This window comes from Myotis lucifugus, unplaced genomic scaffold (assembly GCF_000147115.1).
Source record: "Myotis lucifugus unplaced genomic scaffold, Myoluc2.0 scaffold_32, whole genome shotgun sequence".
In the NCBI taxonomy this organism is placed as follows: Eukaryota; Metazoa; Chordata; class Mammalia; order Chiroptera; family Vespertilionidae; genus Myotis; species Myotis lucifugus.
Genome location: NW_005871080.1, coordinates 800,600 through 823,884, shown reverse-complemented (window position 1 = coordinate 823,884; position 23,285 = coordinate 800,600). Strand labels below are relative to the sequence as shown.

Sequence of the window (23,285 nt, the reverse complement as noted above, 5' to 3'; positions counted from 1 at the left end):
TTAAAAATTTTTTGCTAGGAATACTGCACAGGTGATGTTATGTCCTCCTCAGGAGGCACATAATGTCAATTTATCCCATATTGATGACATTAAGTTTGATTGCTTGGGTATAGTTATATCCATCTGATCACTCCATTGTTAAGGTACTTTTTCCCTTTAAGATTAATATGTAATCTGTGGAATAATGATTTGAGACTGGGGAACTTCTTTTTGTAATGGCTAGTCTATAAACTCCAAAATATTACAATCTACTTAGCACTTGAATAGTAATTCAGAATAAAATGTGACTGAGTGCCAAAGTGTTTGCTTATGAAGGCGAAGTGATGTTCTGCAGAGTTCTAAATACCGATGACGAGTGGCCCCTGTAGTGATCAGAGAAGGCTTTACAGCAGAACTCAGATTTGAACCAACCTGGAAATTTGCAGGATTTAGAAATATGAGGGAAATAAGAAAATTCTTGTCCAGAATGAGTAGAATCGATGTGGAAACTAATCTGACTTGAGGGGAAGATTAAGCCTGCGTAGGTAAGTTGGGGTCAAATTACGGACTTACAAAGAGGAGCAGTTGTGACATTGGACAGGTATAGATTGACACTTAGCACTCATGTGAAGAGGGCGGGGAGATAAGTTAGCAGCTATGACCAGAGAGCTCCTTCCCAATAACCTCTAACCTTTAAGCTTGAACAGGAATGATCAGAAAAATAGTGCTCCACTGAGGTATGTAAGAAAAAACAGTCTTTTAAGGGATTTTTTTTCTTTTGATGAGCTACATTTTTTTTAATTAAAAACAAATATTGCCACAGTTTAAAGACATTTAATAGTAATAAATTATTTAACATTTACCGATATCTTGCCACCTCAACGTAACTATGATTTCACTTTTGTATATGCTCATATCTGCTGCTGTCTCATATCAAACAGTTTTACCTCTTTTTACATTCTGCCTTGTTGCCTTTTTAATGACCATAACAGAGTCTTGATTTGGTTCTCAACTTTTCATATCTTAACAAGTTTCATTATTAAAAAATAAAGATAAATATTTAACTGGAACTGGTTTAAGAGGCATATCTCCATCCACTCTTACAATGGTATACTTTATTGGATTAATTGCCTCTTTTACTAGCTTCAGACATAACATTTATATCAACTTCCTAATTTTATGAAATTGATATCTATCTTAATATTTAATTATTTAAAGCTCAACCTTAAATATTAAGAAGACTCATATAGTAATTTTCACCTCTAACATACATAAACATACATTTAGTTTCTGCTTATTCTTTTGAAAGTTCTACATGAAAGCCCTTGATGGGTACCTAGCATTTATACTTGCCAACTCTTCTAATACTTTAGTTCCTAAGTGTAACATAACAGTGGCATGACTTTTATTTGTTTATTTAGTATTCCTATTATTTTAAAGATGGTAACTAGGTTTCCCCAGGTATGGAAGAAATCCTTTTTAAAACACAACTATTTTCTAAATTCTGTTGTATATTTTTTTCTGTCTGTTGTACATTTAAAAATGCCGATGTCTACATTTTTAATCACTTAACTATAAATAATTATAGAAATACCCAAGAAAAGACACAAGTCTATAGTTTTGTTCCCGAAGAGAACACAGTCAATCCTGTAATAAGGCTAATACAGGTACCTGTGTTCCCACCATGAGCCATGCCTAGTACCCCAACTACTTTTCATATATTATTTTTATTGCAAGCTTTGAAAATCTCTTTTTAACAAGAAAATAAGTTCAGTTGAGTTTATCTGCTACAATTCTCTTATATCATTGGTTCTCAACATTTCATATATTATATTCAGAAATTACTCTATCCAGAATCTTCACCATGCTAGAAACAGAAAGCCCACATTTCCAAAGGAAAATGTATGTTCACTGCATTCTCTTACTTTTTGGATGCACCCTACCTGGATTTCATTTTTTAAAACGAACCACTGTCTTAAAAAAAAAAAACATTATCTGATTTGATCTGTGTACTACCTCGCAGGCAGGAGAAGTATATTTATCTTAGATGTGCAAGTAGCCATGTAAGTAAATGTACTTCTGATTGCAAATGAATCCAGGTGTACTTGCCAAGATGTTGTAAGTCCCAGAATGGGGATGGCCAGCAGATAGTATGAATGAAGCCACTCTCAACCCCTGTGCCTGTAGTAGACTCAGTGGCATTTTCTACAGAGCCCGGCAAGGCTCAGCATCCTTTCCTTCATACCCCTCTATTCAGCCACCACCAGTTGATGGGACTTGGCCTAGGAAATCAATTTTATTTACTATCCCTGTTTTACAAGGTACAACTTTATAAAAATAGTGAAACATCCTTAGGGGCTAAAAAACTTGAACCTAGAATTCTAACAAGATAAAGTGAAAGCTCTGTCCAGTGGGCCAGCTTGCTTTTGTTGCCTGTTTTCTGTTGATCTCCAAAGGGACTGAAGGGACTCCAAAGGCCAGTGAGGGAGAGATGCGCTCTGTAGGAAGAGGAACGGCAATTAGAACCCAGTACTAAGGATTTGGCAGTCTAAATGTTGCATAGGAATTCTATCCTAATAAAAGAATTGCAGCCTTTTACCTGAGTTGACTGGCTAAAGTTGTTTTTACAGTAATGACTGGTTAACGTCAAAGAAACTGCAGTGTTAGAGACTTGATTGGAAGTCAGGTGTGATTGCAGTATCACTGCATTTACCATTGTCATCGCTCCCATTATAAAAGATTCTGAACTCCATTCACTTTATTCACAAAAATTAAGACTCTTTTACAGTGAAAATGTTGGGATACAGAAGCGTTTCTATAGCTGTCCTGATGATGTTTCAGTAAGATAACAGAAACATTTATAGGGCAACAGATTTTCTGGTAAAAATGGCAATTCATTTAAATCACCCAAGAAAATATGCCACACGGATAATAATTTTCTATTGTAACTGTGTTCCTAAAAATTTCAAATTCAACAAGATAGTAGCATCATCAATTCTATGTGGGCTGTCAATCTTGATTTTGCATATTCTAAATAGTATTAGAATGGCGAATGTCAGTATGAACTGATTCAGATTTTCATTCTTTCTCAACAGATAAGAGGCAAACAAGCATAATGAGCAGTTAATTGAGGACCTTTGGCCAACTAAGGGAGAATAATGTGCACTTTTAAATCAAAATTTAATGTAGAGTGGAGAGTTTCTAGTTGCATGGAGGCACGGCGTCTATTTGCAAATTTCTATTTCCAGCTGCCCTCCCTTCCTCATTTCCTCCCTCCTCATCCCCCACCCCCAAATACAAAAGAACTGAGACGACTTAACAGATTTTTCTTTTTCTTTCACATCAGATGCGACTCCAGTGGTACCTTCACGGGCAGCAACTCCAAGATCCGTAAGAAATAAGTCTCATGAAGGAATTACAAATTCTGTAATGCCTGAATGTAAGCATCCTTTCAAGTTAATGATGGGATCATCCAATGCCATGGGAAGGCTCTATGTACAAGAACTGCCTGGAAGCCAGCAACAAGAACTCCACCCCGTCTACCCCCGGCAAAGATTGGGCAGCAGTGAACATGGACAGAAATCTCCATTCCGTGGCAGCCATGGAGGCCTGCCCAGCCCAGCGTCGTCAGGATCCCAGATTTATGGAGATGGCTCAATCTCTCCGAGGACTGACCCACTTGGAAGCCCTGATGTTTTCACAAGAAATAATCCTGGTTTTCATGGAGCTCCCAATTCCAGTCCTATTCACCTGAGTAGGACTCCTCTCTCTCCACCTTCAGTAATGCTACACGGTTCTCCTGTACAGTCATCCTGTGCAATGGCTGGAAGGACTAATATACCTCTTTCCCCAACCTTGACTACAAAGAGTCCAGTAATGAAAAAACCAATGTGTAATTTTTCAAATAATATGGAAATACCACGAGCAATGTTCCACCACAAACTACCCCACGGCCCACCTCCCCCTCCTCCACCTTCTTGTGCTCTTCAGAAAAAGCCATTAACATCTGAGAAAGATCCACTTGGCATTCTTGACCCTATTCCTAGTAAACCGGCGAATCAGAACCCTGTTATCATTAATCCAACTAGTTTCCATTCAAATGTCCACTCTCAGGTACCTGTGATGAATGTAAGCATGCCTCCTGCTGTTGTTCCTTTGCCAAGTAATCTCCCTTTGCCAACCGTGAAACCTGGTCACATGAATCATGGGAGTCATGTTCAAAGAATTCAGCATTCAGCTTCAACCTCCCTGTCCCCTTCTCCAGTGACATCCCCAGTGCACATGATGGGGGCTGGAATCGGAAGGATTGAGGCTTCGCCCCAAAGATCACGCTCATCTTCCACATCATCAGATCATGGAAATTTCATGATGCCACCTCTAGGACCCCAAGCGGCTTGCAGTGGTATTAAGGTTCCACCCAGGTCTCCAAGGTCAACAATAGGGTCCCCACGGCCATCAATGCCATCAAGCCCTTCCACCAAGTCCGATGGACATCATCAGTACAAGGATATCCCTAACCCATTAATTGCTGGAATGAGTAATGTACTAACTACCCCAAGCAGTGCCGCTTTTCCTGCTGCACCTGCCGGAAGTGGTTCTGTAAAGAGTCAGCCTGGTTTGCTGGGAATGCCTTTAAATCAGATCTTGAACCAGCACAATGCTGCCTCCTTTCCAGCAAGTAGTTTACTCTCAGCAGCAGCCAAAGCACAGCTAGCAAATCAAAACAAACTTGCTAGTAACAACAGTAGCAGCAGTAGCAATTCCGGAGCTGTTGCTGGCAGTGGCAACACTGAAGGACATAGCACTTTAAACACCATGTTCCCTCCTACTGCCAACATGCTTCTCCCAACAGGTGAAGGGCAAAGTGGTCGAGCAGCGCTAAGAGATAAGCTGATGTCTCAGCAGAAAGACTCATTGCGGAAAAGAAAACAGCCTCCTACCACAGTTTTGAGTTTGCTCAGACAGTCTCAAATGGATAGTTCTTCAGTTCCTAAACCTGGACCCGACTTGCTGAGGAAGCAAAGTCAGGGTTCTTTCCCCATCAGTTCAATGTCTCAGTTACTACAGTCTATGAGTTGTCAAAGCTCTCACTTGAGTAGCAATAGTACCCCGGGTTGTGGGGCCTCCAATACTGCTTTGCCTTGCTCTGCTAACCAGCTGCATTTTACAGACCCCAGTGTGAACTCCAGTGTTCTTCAGAATTCACTGACACAGAACATCCCCGTCCGAGGGGAAGCCGTGCACTGCCACAACGCAAACACTAACTTTGTTCACAGTCACAATTCAGTCCCCAACCACCATCTTGCAGGTTTGATCAATCAGATTCAGGCTAGCGGGAACTGTGGGATGCTCAGTCAGTCGGGCATGGCTTTAGGAAACTCATTACATCCCAATCCACCTCAGTCAAGAATTTCAACGTCCTCCACTCCAGTGATACCAAACAGCATTGTTAGCAGCTATAATCAAACAAGTTCTGAAGCAGGTATGGTTTTCTTAGAAAAAAGTACCCAGAGGTACTAAACTTTTCTACGTTTTTTTAAAGTTTGTACCAAAATATTTATTATGATAAGCAATGATCCTCTTTCCCCATTGTGAAATTCTCATCGTTTCTTTAGTATTTATAATGTTATTTACAGAATGCTAGGGATTTGTCTACTAGGGAGAAACAACAGCCATGGGGATTCCATTTGTTTCCGTTATTTGTTGTCAATCTGTGTCGTTTCGAATATCATTCAACTTTCAGTTGGTCGTGTAACCACTGGACTCTAAACTACAGAAGCCATAGAAGGCAGGGCATCCTGGCTTATGAGCCAGGTTCTTGGCTCTTGCAATATAAAATCTGTGTCCCCTAGCTTTTGTTTGTATTCAGGTAAATGAAGCTCATCTTGGAAAACCCAAAAAGGCAAAGATAAACGGATGTTCTGTTCTTGCTGCTGACCAGAAATAGGTGAATGGATAGGAAGAGGTAACCAGAAGTTGTATGACGTAGAAAGCTGTCTTCTAATGTGTTTTCTTATCCTAGTTTGCTATCATTTATTATTATTTGTTTGAGAAAATTAAAAAAATGGATAATGACTACTCCCTTTTTAAAAAGGGTAATAATTTAAGTTTTCTAATAAAAAAAAGGCTTGAAAACCTGATTTCCAGAATTTTTGATCTTGATATTGTTTTACAGTTTTCTTGTAGAACTAAACCATTATTTTTAGCATTGACATTTAGGTTTTGAACCCAAATTTATTGTATCTTTTCATCCACTGTTAATGGAGACAAGTCTATTTAAAAGCAGACACATTAGAAAGAACTGCATTTTGTGCAATAGATTCCTCAGAAATTATTATTTTAAAAAATGTAAAGAGGGAACTTCATCGAGACATCAGAAAACTTGGCCATGAAAACATTAGAAAGAATACCCAAAAACACAGCACTAATGATTTGGGAGATTTGTGGGAAATGCCAGGGAGAAAATAAAAGGTGGTTGTTGAGACAAAATTCAAATATGAAAATAGTGGGCTTTAAAAACCAGAGTGCTTCTGAAAATGAGAAAACTGCTGAGGCGTCTAATAGTAAGCTGCTGTACAGGCATGTGTAGACTGTATCGTACCGCCCTGCTGGGACAGCGCTGTGACCTACATCTTTGTTACTGATAGTTAGATCAAGTGTTTCTTCCCAGTGTCACTACCTACACCTGCCATCCTCCACAACTCATGTTCGTGTTGTCTTGTTGTCAGTATTTAATGCAGAACTATTCATTGGCCTCCTGTGTTAAAAAGAATATGAGGTGGAGAAGATAACTGAAATCATTAGTGCCTTCTTGATAGTCTTAGTCTAAGGAATTTCATGAAACTATGTTTTGTGTTTAACAGGAGACTTATTACAAATGGGCTTCTAGCTTTTCAATGACTCTTATTCCTTTTTAGATAATTCCACACAAATGAAAATTTAATCTTGTGCACTTATCAGATTAAAGTTACGTGAAATAAGAAACTATTTTAAATATTTATTAAGCATACTTTCAATCATTTATATGAGAATTGTTAGTTTCGTTGTATTATATCTTCAAATTTTGATACCCCTTACCTCAACTTACTTTGTTTCAGGTCTCAGTTCATATTGAAAAGTGTATGTATTTTATTAATGATGTATTTAAGTTTCTATGTAAAGACAAACATTTATTTATATTCTTGTTTCATCTGGATGTCAATTGTAGACTTATTTTATATAGTCTTAAACATGTATTTTCTTGTTCCTCGCATCTGTGTAAAACATTGGATCCGGATTTCCAGTGTTGGGAGTTTCAAAACACACAAGTTTAAAGTTAATTAATGTAAGAAAAGTGCTGGCATATAAATAGCTAAAAGGGGTAAGAATAAATGTCTAGTAATGATATGGATGTGACCAGTTATATGTAAGCTAACAGAGAGCATATGCTTGATGAAAACTTAGGTCAGTAAGAATCTTTAAAATATCAAACTTAATAAAATTAAATACTACTTAATATACATAGATTGAATATGCAGCTGGTTATGAAAATTAGTAGATTTACTAATTAATATAACTATTTTGATGAGCTGAACATCGAAGAGGTCTCTAATGCCATTTTTCTTTTTGATATGTAGTTAACTGTGTCACTGAATGTTCTGTCACTGTAATTGCTTACACTAAATATTTATTTACACTGACTTTGTTCATCCATCCAATAAGCACCCAGGCTGGGCATTCATTCATAGTCAGACAGCAGATGACAGTCACAACTATCTCTGTAAGTTTTGCTGGATATTTCTAGCATACCAGTTAGATATTAGGTGAAAACACTTTATTCTTAAAATGTTACTTATAGCTATTATTGAGTACCTATTAATGTACCAAGTGATTTACCTAGATTATTTCTAACATATACAGTTTTCCAAAGCATAAGGCATCATTGTTCCCATTTTCCAGATGAGTAAATTGAGTGTCAGAGAACTTAACTGTCCAAGATCATATATAACTGAAATCAGATTTGAACTCGGGTTCATCTAATTCTAAAATTCGTTTTCTTTTCAGCTGCATAAGTTCTTCAACTGAAACATTTAGTGGTTAAAAAAACTCTTTTCACTTTCAACATCTTAAAAAATATCCAACAGAAAATGAATTGAAGCATGTTACAAGCCACGTTTTTAAACTTTTGATACACTTTTAGACAACAGTCGGTTATTTTTGCCTTCTCTCTGTGGACTCAAATATTATAGTGTACAACAATTAGAATGTTTGTGTCCATGCTGGTGAACTGTGAAAAATATCAAGAGAACTACTCTTCATTTGCTAATCTAATTTGGTGACCTTTATATTAATGAATTGGTATCATCTGACTCAGATAAGAATGGGTTTCCTAGTGGATAACATGTCATTAGACTTTTAAAGGAGTTGACTATGCATTTACTAGTCTTGTCATTCCCAGTGTGATACACAGTGAGGGTAAGAGACTAAGGTAACACAGGCCAGCTCTGCTCCATGGTAACGGAGCCTGGACAGAGCTCAGGTGGCCTCCTGTGCAATCCAGAGCCCTTTATCCACTTTCCGAAGCAACAGCTCAAAAATGTTACATTAAGACATCTATTAAGACAAAAAATCACTTGCTCTCAAAATGCTTTATTCTATTGGTAATTTATTTTCTAAATCTTCATTTAAAGAGTTTTTCTATTACAAACAACCCAGGTACAGATTTTTATTTTTTATTTTTTATTTTGGCCTATAAGTGAATTCTATGGGACACACTCAAGTATGGGAATTGGAGGCAAAGATAATTTTTTTAAAAATCAGATAAAAGATATGAAATGCTTAGAAAACATTTTGTGAAACTTAGATATCAAGGCTTTATTGGTTCTATTTGGAGTTTTGAAATTGCCTTTCCACTAAAGCTCTCTAAACATTTGCATTGTGAAGTTTACAGGTTTCTGTTAGCGTTTTGGATATCAGATTTTAAGTAAGGTTTAATATTTCCACGTGACAGATCAAGAAACTGACCAGTAGGAGGTGGCAAAGCAAAGTTGTGGATCTGACCACCAACTCCCAAAGTTCCTGATCTCAGTGCAAACACTCAAACTGCCGAAGGCAGGCTGTTCAGAGAGCCCTCAGTCATGTACTTTGAAAGTAACTTTCAATTTATGAAGAGAGACAGGTTTCAGCATGTTTTGTGGTGGTTTGGTTTAGAGAGGAATCCAAAATCAAGTGCCCTTGACTCAAATTTCATTTCTCCGGGCCTCTGCCTCCTGCCTGCCTGCTGACCTTAGAACAGAAACACACATGCCAAGAACCCGGGCCTCTGTGGGGACTTAGTCCCTCAGTGCCCAGCCACCCAGGCCTCTGCAAGGACTTAGCTCCATCAGTGCCCAGCCACCAGGGCCTCTGTGGGGACTTAGTCCCTCAGTGCCCAGCCACCAGGGCCTCTGCAAGGACTTAGCTCCATCAGTGCCCAGCCACCCGGGCCTCTGCGGGGACTTAGTCCCTCAGTGCCCAGCCACCAGGGCCTCTGCAAGGACTTAGCTCCGTCAGTGCCCAGCCACCCGGGCCTCTGCAAGGACTTAGCTCCGTCAGTGCCCAGCCACCAGGGCCTCTGCAAGGACTTAGCTCCGTCAGGCCCTGCCACCTGGGGCCTCTGCAAGGACTTAGCTCCGTCAGTGCCCAGCCACCAGGGCCTCTGCGGGGACTTAGCTCCGTCAGTGCCCAGCCACCAGGGCCTCTGCGGGGACTTAGCTCCGTCAGTGCCCAGCCACCCGGGCCTCTGCAAGGACTTAGCTCTGTCAGTGCCCTGCCACCCGGGCCTCTGCGGGGACTTGGTCCCTCAGTGCCCACATTACAGCCAACACATCCTTTCCGTGGCCCTGTGGTTTTTTTCCAATTTTCAAAGAAACAAAAAGATTTAGACTATTCTGCTAACTTAACTGAACCTTGCTTTACTCAAATATGATAAGGTCATTAAATACAACTTTTTTACTTTAAAATGCTTTTTATGTTCTCTTATTTTTCTCCTAATAAAATCATGAAGTCAACTCATCTAAACACATGGAAATAAATTCTCTGAATGCGCAGAGTATGAGTTTGTACCAGGAGAGAAAATATCTGAAACATTTATTTGCCTTAACTCTTAAAGATAAAAATTGACTATAAGAATAATACAAATAAACCTACAAATAAATATATGTTCATGGATATTTATATATATATTTTTAAACTCTGGAAAAGACATGTTTTATTTCAGCATAAGATGCATTTGATTAAAACTCAGTATAACCATTGATATGGTAGGTATAAGAAAATGAAATAGAGACCACAAAAGAACACTCTTGGTAAAAGACTGCAAAATAATAAGCTTGTGTTTTTGTTGTTGTTGTTCTATATATTTATTTATTCTCAGAAGATGCCAGACAGAAAATAAAGGGAAATTGTCATTTCCTACATGTTATAGGTACAAAAAATTATGGGATAAAAATGCTCAAGGGTGATTATACTCTATGAGTTTAGAGCTCTCAAGATATGGGAAGTTTGTGTAGAAATAATCTTCTAACATAGACTAATGTAGAGTGAAGAATGCCAGAGGCTCTCCTAAGGTCATGACTGAACATACATTAGTTTCTATTGAAAGTTTTTCCACCCAAAATTTTAAATGCCTAGATTTTATCATCATGCACAAGGCTTCTAGGTTAAAAGTTGCCTTCTTGTTTTTTAACCAGATACCAAAACTATATTAAATTCTTGATTGTGTGATGATAATCTATGTCTATTCACTTGGTTAACTTTTTGCAAAATGAGCCATTTCTTCTTTGTTGGAAGATACTTTTACAACAGACAATGGCTTTCTGCTTAAGAAGGTTTCCTAAATATCAGGGTTATACCACTTGTTTTGCTTACATATCCCAAGCTTAATGTTTCCTTGTGTGCAAAAGAAGGAGCTAACACGTGTTTTGCTTTAGACATTGAGTCTGTGTCATCAAAGGAGATAACAGAACTCAGAGTGGGGTGAGATGTTCGCTGATCCAATTAGCTATTCTGTACCTTTCAAGAAATAAATTGTCCCAGTGTGTAAATTGGGAGAATTTTATTTTGTTGCAATACACCAAGCTCACTTATACATAAAGCTACTAGAAATTCTTCAGTCCAAGAGTGATGCCTAAGCTATTATTTACTAAAATTAAGTGGTCTGAAAACAGTGAAGTAGCCTCTGAAAATACCCAAATTATAAGCAGTGATGCTAACTCTGCAAAAATTTGACTCATTAAAAATAACGATCAAAAATGTTCCTATGGTGTCATAGAAATAGATATCATTTAGTACCATGTCTAAGTGGTACTAAATAAATCAAATCATTAAGTTCTTATCTTCCGGGAACTTATATCAGACAACATTAATGCCAACCAAGCAAAGAAGAGAGTAAACATTGTTTCTAAGAATTATACTTATTGCAAATGCAAAGTAACAACTCACCTTTTCACAGATTAAAAATGGAATTGGATGTCAGAATTCTGATGGAGTAGCTGAATTACTCCTGGGGTGGAGCTAGTCCAGGGAAGTTTAGAAGTCTATCCAAGACCCACAGGTACAGGTCTAAGAGAGTATTTATCACAGACACCCTGAGCGGGCTCCGGCGCTGCCCACCCCACAGGGACACCACTCGCGCTGTAGGCTGATGGATGTGCTTCCTGGAGCACTGCTCCATGGAGCATCCCCACAGAGTTGAGCAACTCCGAGGCCAGATCTGAATGCAGTGTTTTTCAAACTTTTGTTTTTTACTTCTTCCCACAGTAAAAAAAAAACTGATTTGCCTTACAATCCACCGAAGATATATCTTTAATGTATAACAAATAAAATTTTCCTGGAAAAAAATACACACTTATTACATGTGATGCACTCTGATATATTCTTTTTTATCCTATTTTGTTGTATTTCTTTTCTTTTAAAAGTCATGATTCACTGAAATTATCACCCACTAACAGAACTTGACCCAGCACTCAAACGTTAACAGAAGAAGTTTCCACAAAATAATACCCTAGTTATGCAGTGTGCTCTTTTCTATTTATTTATGGTTGGGGCATACTAAATTGATTTTGCAGCCCCAAATTGGCCTAAACACTGTCTCAAACTATTCATGGGGTAATAAACTCAGCAAATATTTATTGAGCACCTAGTATGTGCTAAACACTGTTTTAGCACTACACATAACATGGTATACAATGAAAGGGTACAAATTAACTGTATTATTCTAGAAACTCACCTCATTAAAATAAGGAAATAAAACTTCCAATTGGAATATTGATGATGCATTTCAAATGTTACTCTAGCATATTCATACACTAAAAATCCTACCAAGCAAGAGACTGACATTCCTTCCCCCTCTTCTAAGTGCTTTTGTTTTGGGGTCCACCCCTCCCTTCTTTGTGGAGAACAAGTAGACACTAAATGGTTCTAACTTATGATGGTTCAACTTAAGATTTTTTGACTTTACAATGATGCAAAAGCAACACGCATTCAGTAGAAACTGTACTTTGAATTTTGACCTTTTCCTGGGCTAGCAATCTGCAGTCTGGTGCTCTCTCTGATATGGAGCAGCTAGCGGCAGGGAGCCCAGCTTTCAGGCATCCACAAGGGCACGAGGGTAAACAACCAGAACTCTACAGTGTACTGTGTTGCCAGTATATTTTTGATACTGTACTCAATAACTTATGAGATATTCAACACTATTATAAAATGGGCTTTGTGTGAGATAATTTTGCCCAACTATGAGCTAATGTAAGTGTTCTGAGCACATTTAAGAAGACTAGGCTAGGCAGTGATAGTCAGTAGGTTGTGTATTAAATGCATTTTGATCTATGATATTTTCACTTCCCATGGGTTTTTTGGGATGTAACCCCATTGTAAGTCAAGGAACATCTGTAGTGCCTAGGACTTCCTGCCTACTTCTGCTAACAGAATGCTAGGAATTTACATCAGAATCCAAAGCACAAGCATAGAGTGATATATTTTTGTAAATACCTACTACCATGACATTACTAAGGCTTGGGAATATAATGTCTTGTTGGAAAATAGAGACTTCTCCTAAGAGTTATTTTTAAATCAATCCTTTAAATATAGAGGAGAAAATTGTACTATTTCCATTGCACAGAAAGATGGATTATATTTATTGACTCACTAGGGCATATTTTCTCTCGTCTCTAGGAGCATTCATTTTTACTAGGGATTGCCATTGAAAGTATATAATTGAAGTACATTTGCCAAATGATAAAGGCAAATGATAAAGGTTAAATGGTGAAGGAGTTCCTTCTGTATGACTCATTTCTTGAATTTTATGGACAAAAATGAACAGGTGGGCATATCAATTTAGAAAGTGTTTTCTAACATGAAGTACTATTTATTCAAAATTGGAGATTAAACTGTTATAATGACATTTTAAAAACAACTTATTGATCTATTTGGTGTGAGCTTAATTAATGCCCTATTTTGTACACATACAAAGACATATACAATATTAATACTTAACACATTGCGGACGGATCATGAGAATTCTTGCTTCATAGTACACAGTGTTTTACAAAGCATCATACTTTAAAAAGATATTAACTTGTAAGAACATGTAATAAATAACTTCAAAATGCAATGGGTATTTAATTTGAAAGCATGCCTTTAACATTTATGTAAAACATTTTTTGTACTCGTTCAATAGAAACTTATCTGGCCACTGGGTAAAGCTAGCAATAAAACTACTGGTCCACGATGTGTTAAGATCCAGCCTTTAAAAAATTTAGCATAATGTGAACAATGACTTTTCTTTTTTTTTTAAATATATTTTATTGATTTTGTACAGAGAGGAAGGGAGAGGGATAGAGAGTTAGAAACATCGATGAGAGAGAAACATCAATCAGCTGCCTCCTGCACACCCCCCACTGGGGATGTGCCCGCAACCAAGGTACATGCCCTTGACCGGAATCGAACCTGGGACCCTTCAGTCCGCAGGCCGATGCTCTATCCACTGAGCCAAACCGGCCAGGGCAATGACTTTTCTTAAAGAATATTGGTGACACAGAAGATAAATCTAAAGAGGTAGACAGTACCTATGTTTTGAAAAGCATTTCTAATGAGGCAAATAAAACTCAAGAATGAAAATTAGTAATAGTAGGAAAATAGCCTTAAAATTTTCTTTGAAAAATTTTGCTGATGCTATTTCTGTGTACACACAGAGAGAGATAAACTATATGTGTGTGCAAAGAGTACTATTTATATTTGGGAATCAACCCAACTGGGCAAGTCCTTTCCTCATTGTGCTAGACTCTCACCCTTTGATTGGGGATCAAGGCACATGATCTCGCACCAGGAAGGTTTATTTGGGTAGCTTTATAACTCTTCTCTCTTCCTCAGAAGCAACAAAGACAAAGAGAAAAACTATGCCAGTTCATGGTACTGCCGGCTGGTATGAAATAATCACTTTTTCCAATTAAAGGACTTCTCCGACATTTCTTCCAGGCTCCCAGCTGCCTTTTGATTATTTAACTGCTAAATGGTTAATGAATAGTTTGCTTTTTCAAAAACTAACTGTTCATTTCATTAGATTAAGCATGAAACATCTTGGCTGCAAACTAAGTAAAGGTGGACAGCCAGGCAGGCAGGAAAGAAGGCAGGAAGAGAAAAGAAAAGAAAAAGACAAGGAACGGGAAAAAGGAAAGAAGAAAATCATTGTTTTCCCAAATGCTTCAACAGACAAGGTTTTTATGCAGAACTGTGATGTAGGTTCACCAGAGAGTGCCTGTTCAAGATTAAGTGGTTCAGAAATAAGCACCCTCCAACTTATCTCCAGCTATAAAAATCCAGGGTCCTCCGAATGACCCCAAGCATTAACGAGTGGCCTTAAGAACTGAGGACTTTGTGAGGACTCTTCCTCTCTAAGGAGATTTTGACTCCCTAGACACCTGGGAGCCTTCTGAAGTAACTTGGCATCTTCCAGCCATCGCCTCTCCAACGTCTCCTGGCATCGGGAGAGTCAGGTTACTACTTTCTCCACCAATGGGTGGTATGCTCTCCCTTTCTCCACATACACACATGCCACAGGCACACACCATCGAATGCAAATGATCTGATTTCTAGAAAATTAGTGCAAGTCTTCTGAACTTCTTAACAGATTAATTCAACCAAGAAACATTTTCTGAACGCCAACCATGTGTGAGACTGTGTTAGGTCTTGGAATGCAGAAGAAAATAAGAAGTGGTCCTTGCCTTTAATGGTTTAGAAAGATTATTTCAAATGTCATTACCTCTTGTCGAAGGCAGCACGTTTAACTATGGGTGGCAGGGCCAGTGTGTCTGGGAAAGCAGCTTATAATATTTTCAGTCATACTTATTTGCTCGAAGATATATAAGAATCCATTACTCTCCATGCATTTTATTACCTCCTTGTCTTGTTTTTTTAATTACTTTCCTTTTACTTAGAAGCCCTTTCTCTCCTTTTCCACTCTCAAATCCCAGATCAAATATTACCACTTGCTTAGTTTTCCCTGACACCTTCAGTTTTACAATTGCCTTCCTGTTATATGCCTATTATAGCTCTTAGCTATTACAGGTACACTGGCTATATGAAAAGAACATTAGTTCCTGGTTCGTAATAAGCTCTCAATAATGTGTCTTTGAAAGAAGAAAAAGAGAGACAGGGAGGTTTGTGTGCTCGAGACTGCTGAACCGAGTTCCTGCAGGAAAGGGCAGGGTGTTTTGTGGTGTTTATGTTTGGTTTTCGTTTCTGTATAATCATTTCTATCCTTTTGTTCAGAAAAGGTATGATACCTGTTTGTTGCACTGATTGGTTGAAAATTGGAGAAAAATGTTTAAAAAAATGGTCTTTGATCCACATATTACTCTTGAAAAGGTTGTTCTCTTCACCATCATCTTGTTTGTAATGTGAAAATACACTCAAAGTAACTACATTTCTTTATTGTCACTTTTCAATAATATTTAGATGGAGACTTATAATGTCCCCCAAGGGCTACTTTCTTGAATCTTAAATATAAATGTTTCTCTTGGAAAACAAAGATTAAAAAGAATAACCTCTATGGAAATCCTTCTTCTACAAAGCCTTGTCATCTACATGCTGGAATATTTTGAAAATGTGCTCTGAATGGTGATCTGTACATTTAAATAAGTCGTTATTATTTAGCAAATAGGGAGAAAGGCCTCGGGTAGTGATTACCAATTAATAAGAGTTTTTATTCACTTGTTTAAAAAGATGGTTTCCAGATGCAAATAAAGCACAGTACCTATTTATAGAAATAGCAGCAAGACTTAAGAGGCAATGAAATGTTTAAGATGTTGATTGTTTTATCACAAATCTGAATTAATATTTAAATAATTGTATGCCATATGCCTATCTCAGCATTTGATATGCTCTGACCCCACTCTTTGTGAACATACTCATTATTTTATGATAATATTTTATAAATATTTATGTATTTTTAAACAGAGGACATTTTAAAATCTTATTCTTTAAATGAAACACAGAGCTCTAAAAAAAAAGCAGACATGACAGCTGGGAAAAATTATAAAGTCGTGCTATAGAGACATTCTGTAAGGAGTGTTAGATATGCTGATGTGTTGGATATACTAACTGCTATTGCCACATCACCACTACTAACTACATACATGAATGCCAGTAGTGATGATGACGATAACTCCTTTTATTTGTATAGATTTTTACATATTACAAGCCTTTCATGTACCTATTTTTGATTCTCATAACAATCATGCCAATGATGGAATTTTTCCTAAAGACAAATTCAAAGATAGGAAAGTATCATATGCAATAAGATGTGCATCCCTGTGTTATACATAATAATGAAAAAAATCAAAATGCCAAAATGCATCAGAATGTTTTACATAATATGGTCAATCCATATGCTATATGGTTTAAAAATATTAATACAAAGTCTATATATCATAAAGGAAAAATTCTTGTGTTATTCTGTTAGGAGAAAACAGGAAGACTACAAAATCCTATTTGTACTATTATTATAACTACGGAAACATTTCTATGTGTTTGAACGAGGCCTCCATGGTTACTTGGTCAAATGTAAAATGTCTTATGATGGCATAGTACAGCAGTAAAATTTTTGAATTATTTTAGGTTTCCAGTGACAGTGGTATTGTTTAATATACTATATACGTGTTTATGTTTTAATAGGAAATTGAATGCATATGCTTGTGTTAATAAACATTTGCCAAATGCATGTATCACATAAAACAATGCATCTCTTTAGGGGAAAACCTTTTATGAAAAAATGATTACTCAACAGATGTGATCCTCACCCTTCTCACCCCACCTTGTGTGCATCGGGATCTCCAGGGGTGATTTGAAAAATGCTACTGCTCAGGCTGGGTGTACCCCAGAGATGGGTTTTCACCTGGTCTGGAATAGGGCCCAAGGCATTGCTTTTTATTTCTTTTCTTTTCAATTGAAAAAATTAAGCAACCAAATTTTATATTTTTAAATATTAAATTTCCTGAATGTTCATCTCTTGCATAAGACTTTCAAGATTAAAAATGCTGTTTGGATGAAGACTTGTCTGACTTAAGGAATAATGAGTGCAAAGTACCTTTATGCTATCAGAGTAGCAAAGATTTAAAAATAACAAAACACAATGTTGGTGAGAATGAGCACTACTGTGCACTGTTTATAGAAATGGAAACTGAATGTATATTGATCAACTTTGCTGGAGGGCAGTTTGACAGGAAGTATTCAAAGCTTTAAATTTATGTAAACTCTTTTGTTCCTGGAATTCCACTTTCAAGACTTTATCTTTAGAAAGTAATTTAGTATATTGACAAAGATGAGTTAATGTTTTTAGTGCTGCTTACCATGTAAAGGATTGTAAACAATCAAAATATCACAACTGTATGTTGATTAAATTATGGTATATCCATACATGATACTAGTAAAATAATTCTGTAGTTAAAAGAGTTAACATGGAAAGATATATTGATAAATGAAAAAGTTATAAGACAGCATGATTCCATTTTTGTTAAAATATGTAACCCGTGTATATATGTGTATGTGTGTGTGTGTGTGTGTGTGTGTGTATAAATATATACAAATACTAGTACAGGTGGGTAAAGTCCAGAAAACTATACATTAAAATATTAAAATATTTGTAAGTACTTTTTATTTTCTGTTTTATATGCTCATGCATATTCTACTTTGTTTTTTTACTAAAAGCAAGTACTGGTATTACAAATAGAAGAACAAACACTTTTTTTAAAGGAAAAATGTTTTTTAAAAATGAAGGCTTGGTGCTTTTATCTAACCCAAATGAATGAACTACTACAGAACTTCCTCCATATTCACTCTGTCCAGCTGTGAAAAACAAGCTATTTCTTAGTAACCTAAACTTCTCCAATAAATTTATTTTCAAAGTAGGTTAGGAAACGTATGTCATTCAGATGGGATATCATCTCTGATCACAATTTCTCTGATTAAAATCAGTAAAGGGGACAGGTAATGAAATAGTTGAAATGGATCTCAATGTGTTTTCATGGGGTTGTCTTCCTTCACACCCACAATTAATGCGCGGCGTTTTTGTTTTGTGTTGTCTTCATTTTAGGCGGTTCAGGACCCTCATCCTCCATTGCCATCGCTGGCACCAGCCATCCTGCCATCACCAAGACAACATCTGTTCTCCAGGACGGCGTCATCGTCACCACCGCGGCTGGAAACCCACTGCAGAGTCAGCTGCCCATCGGGAGTGACTTTCCTTTTGTTGGCCAGGAGCACGCACTTCATTTTCCATCCAACAGCACTTCCAACAACCATCTTCCACACCCCTTGAACCCCAGCCTCCTCAGTTCTCTACCTATCTCTTTGCCAGTGAATCAACAGCATCTCCTAAACCAGAATCTATTAAATATCCTCCAGCCTTCAGCGGGAGAAGGCAAGTCTGAGATCAACCTCCACCCTTTAGGTTTTCTCAACCCGAATGTAAACGCTGCTTTAGCTTTTCTCTCCGGTGACATGGATGGGCAGGGATTGCAGCCTGTCCACTTTCAGCTCTTAGCGGCCCTGCTTCAGAACCAAGCCCACGCAGCTGCCATGCTTCCCCTGCCATCTTTCAATCTGACCATCTCAGATCTTTTTCAACAGCAAAATACCCCTTTACCCTCCTTAACACAGATGACAGCCCCACCAGACCATTTGCCAAGCAATCAGTCAGAGAACAGCCGAGCTGAGACCCTTTTAACCAGCCCCCTGGGGAACCCTTTACCCAGCTTTGCAGGCAGTGACACTCCTTTTAACCCCCTGTTCCTCCCAGCTGTCACTGGGGCCTCAGGATTAATGGCCTTGAATCCCCAGCTGTTGGGAGGTGTCCTGAACTCGGCATCGGCCAACACCGCTAATCATCCAGAGGTTTCCATAGCAACTTCCTCCCAGGCAACCACTACCACAACCACTACATCATCAGCAGTGGCAGCACTGACTGTCTCAACACTTGGTGGGACAGCAGTGGTGTCAATGGCAGAAACATTGCTGAATGTATCTAATAGTGCTGGGAACACACCTGGTCCAGCTAAACTCAACAGTAACTCTGTGGTGCCACAGCTACTTAACCCTCTACTGGGGACAGGTCTGCTTGGTAAGTTACATTTTTTCACAAATTTTTACAAAAGAAACGTTTTTCTAATTCTAATTTCTCATTTTTAAAGACTCCATTTTGTCACACTATTTTTAAAAATGTTTTTGTTGTGTCACAGCTTGCTTAAGGAACTAAATATAATAACACCCACACACCACCATAGTTATACAAACATGAAAATGACTTTTTTCTTCTCCCCTTTCCTAGCAATACTAAATACCATTTTAATCTGCCTTCGCTTATCTTCTAATTCTGATGCCACCTAACGCTAACCTATCCATCATCCTCTTAAGCCAAGTAGAGTCTTATTTTTCAAATAATAAAGCACAGGTACATCTTAAAAATAACTTTTATTTGAATTTTAGTTGGTGTGGCATCACAGGGTTAGTATGAGCAGCTGCACCGTGGATGGAAACAGTCTCAGGAAGTGTTTTTCCAGGTGATCCCTCAATAAACAGAATTAAATACTTATCGAGCAAAATAAGAAACAAGGCATAAAAACATTCAAAGTTAAAATGTGTCCAAGTTCAAGGAAACAGCCCCAATAGCTATTGTTAGATTTCCTCCGACAGTATTGTTCTTTAAAATTTTTGTGGCTTAAAAACAAAATTCTTCATGTAAATTATAATGTCACAAAAATGTTAGAAAATAATGTCAAGTATATTCAACTGATTGATGCAGGTGACTATAATATAAAGTACAGAGATGGTTTCCATAAAGTCTGGAAGCATCAGCAAATATACTTGATATTGTCAAGGGCATGTCCAATGTATGCAAATATATATATATGTTTCCAGATCTATGGACACCTTTATAATACAGTTTAATTAGTTCTATTTGTCATTGAAATCGATGCAGTTAAGTAAGCTAAAAAAGCATACTAGTGTTATATATTTCAAGTTACAGGACAATTCCTTTGACATCATCTTTAAAATAACTTCAGTATAATTTCAAAACAAGTCTATTTTGAATTTTGAATATAAATTTAGTTATTAGCTAATCCTACATCATTATATAATATTTATTTTTTAATGATTATGATAATGATTTCTTTTTGTATTGTTCACTTTCTTTACAATTTTAATTTTAGGTGACCAACCTTTCACTTAAAAACAAAATACATATTTCCAGACAAAATCCAGTTTTATTTGGTGGTAATTGGTGATGATTGTGACTTGAGAACTAAACTTTGTAAACAAAGCCTGACCAGATCCACTTATTTTAATCATCTGATCAAATTCTTATGATTGCTAAAACAGGTTAGGACTAATTTCTACCTTTAATTGTAGGTGCTTTAATAAAAATAGTTTCAAGGAATTTTTAACACTGATGCTCAATGTAAGGACTGGCTAATGGATAGAGAAAGACTCATCTCTCATGACATAAAACCAAAAAAATAATTATGAATGATAAAATTAAATAGTAAAATACTCTTTTCCTTACCAGTTAGTGAGACTTTGAGGAGAAAAAGAGAAAAAAAAATTTTATCATGTAAGTCTAGTTTTTAGTTTTTGTTTCAGGAATCGTTGGGTACAAGGGTAGGCATAGGATTGCCAAAGAATCACATTGACTTACATTTTATGTTTTCCAAACCATAGGTGACATGTCCTCAATAAACAATACTTTGAATAATCATCAACTGACTCATCTACAGTCGCTGTTAAACAACAATCAGATGTTTCCTCCAAATCAGCAGCAGCAGCAGCAGATTCTTCAGGGGTACCCGAATCTCCAGGCATTCCAAGGACAGCCCACAATTCCCTGCCCAGCTAACAATAACCCCATGGCTTGTCTGTTTCAGAACTTTCAGGTACTCTCCTTCCCTGGGTTACTGTAGTAGAAACCAATGTCTAAGTTTTTTTAAACAATTTGGGCAAAGAGACAAAAGAAGGAAGTTACTAGTATATGCCCTTCCACCTCTACTAACTGTCATTTCTCTATAATGAATATTGTTAAACAGTCTAGTCTTTTATGTGAAGGTTATTTTATTTTGTCTGAAGCATCCCAGTGGTCCTTTTAGAGCTGTTAGTAAAAACTGATCTTGGTACCCTCTTGCACCCTTTTGAGGGTTTAATCCCATTGCTCTCATGATTAAAATCCATATCCTTAACATGCCTGCCCTGCCTGCCTCACTCTCAGCCCCACTCTCACTGCTCTCTTCCTGGCTTCAGCCACTTGGTCTTCTTCTTAGTTAGATAAATTGGATAAATTCCTGATGGATTTAGGAGCTAGATGGAAAGAGTAACACCAAATAAGTATAAGACGAAAATATAGGATGTTTTTATAATTTGGGGGTAGAAAAGGCTCTTTCAGAAGACACAAAACAAAGTAGTAAAAAGAAGTAAGAAAATTGAATACATAAACCTTTAAAATCTGTATGATTAAGTGTATTCTAAACAAAGTGAAAGACAAGTAATAACCTGGAAGAAAATAATAGCAAATATCTGATATCTGTAATATAAAAAGAGATCCTACATATTAGAAAAATAAAGATAATTGATTAGAAAAATGAGCAATAGATATGAACAGTCAATTCACAGAAAATAAAAGATAAATTATTAAACATGAAAAGTAATCAGTTATATAAATTACAACACTAATATGTCCATCAAATTGATGATAACTTGCTGACAGTGGTGTGGGATAGTGATATATTGTTATATATCAGATATATTGTTGGTCTGATTATATGCTGATACAGTCCTTTTGGAGAGTAATTTTAGTTTATCAGGTTTTTAAATACACATGACCTTTGACCCAGAAATTTAACTTCTATGTGTCTATGTTAAAGAAGTCTTTGATGTGAACAAAAGGGCACAATTCAGAATGTTCATTACAACTACTTAAACATCCATCAGTAGGGACATGGTTAAATATATTATGGTAGATCCATCTATCTAGTAGTTTAAAAAATTAGCTAGACTTGCCTGGCTGGTATGGCTCAGTGGTTGAGCAGTGATCTATGAACCAGGAAGTCACAGTTCGATTCCTAGTCAGGGCACATGCCCAGGTTGCAGGCTCAGTCCCCAGTGTGGAGCATGCAGGAGGCAGCTAATCAATGATTCTCTCTCATTATTGATGTTTCTATCTCTTTCTCCCTCTCCCTCCATCTTTGAAATCAATAAAAATATATTTTTAAAAATTAGCTAGACTTATATAATCTGATATGTTAAGGTCCACAAGATTGCAAGACTCCAATACTGTAGTATTGCAGAAGAAAAGTAAAATGCAATACCATTTATATGAAAGGTAGAAAGAAGGAAAGAAGGAAGGAAAGAAGGAAGAAAGATTAGATATCCACCTACACACTTGAATGTATTAAAAATAGGTGTCTGCAAGAATGCTCTCCAGCACTGATTACTAGTACTTCTAAGAAAGGAAATTGGATTGCAGTAGGATGGCAAAGTACAGATTTAGGTGGGGCGTAATGATAAAGAAAACTTTTGCCTTTTTGGACAATGTGAAAATACTCATATACATCTTATGTAATCAAATAATTTAGAAAGGAAGAGGAAGTGTTCAACCATGTCACTGAGAAAACAAGCAGATGAAGCTTGCAGAGAAGCCATTAGATTTAGCAGTGAGAGCATCACCAATGACTTGATGGAATGCAGTTTGGGTGGAGTAGTGGGAGCATGAGCCAGATTGCAATGGATAAAAGGATGAAAACGGTTAG

The 23,285-nt window shown here is 37.2% G+C and overlaps 1 protein-coding gene across 2 annotated transcripts in view; it reads left to right on the top strand.

Moving 5' to 3' along the window:
• MBD5 (methyl-CpG binding domain protein 5) overlaps window positions 1–23,285 on the top strand; it is a 151,738-nt gene that overhangs the window by 100,438 nt on the left and 28,015 nt on the right. The window contains exons 6-8 of one of the 2 annotated variants that reach the window (XM_023752422.1): window positions 3,326–5,461; window positions 18,584–18,910; window positions 21,208–21,419. In XM_023752422.1, coding sequence (XP_023608190.1) covers window positions 3,326–5,461; window positions 18,584–18,910; window positions 21,208–21,419 — 2,675 coding nt within the window. Of the gene's footprint in view, window positions 1–3,325; window positions 5,462–18,583; window positions 19,610–21,207; window positions 21,420–23,285 lie in introns of both variants that reach the window. The other variant, XM_023752421.1, reaches the window with a different exon arrangement.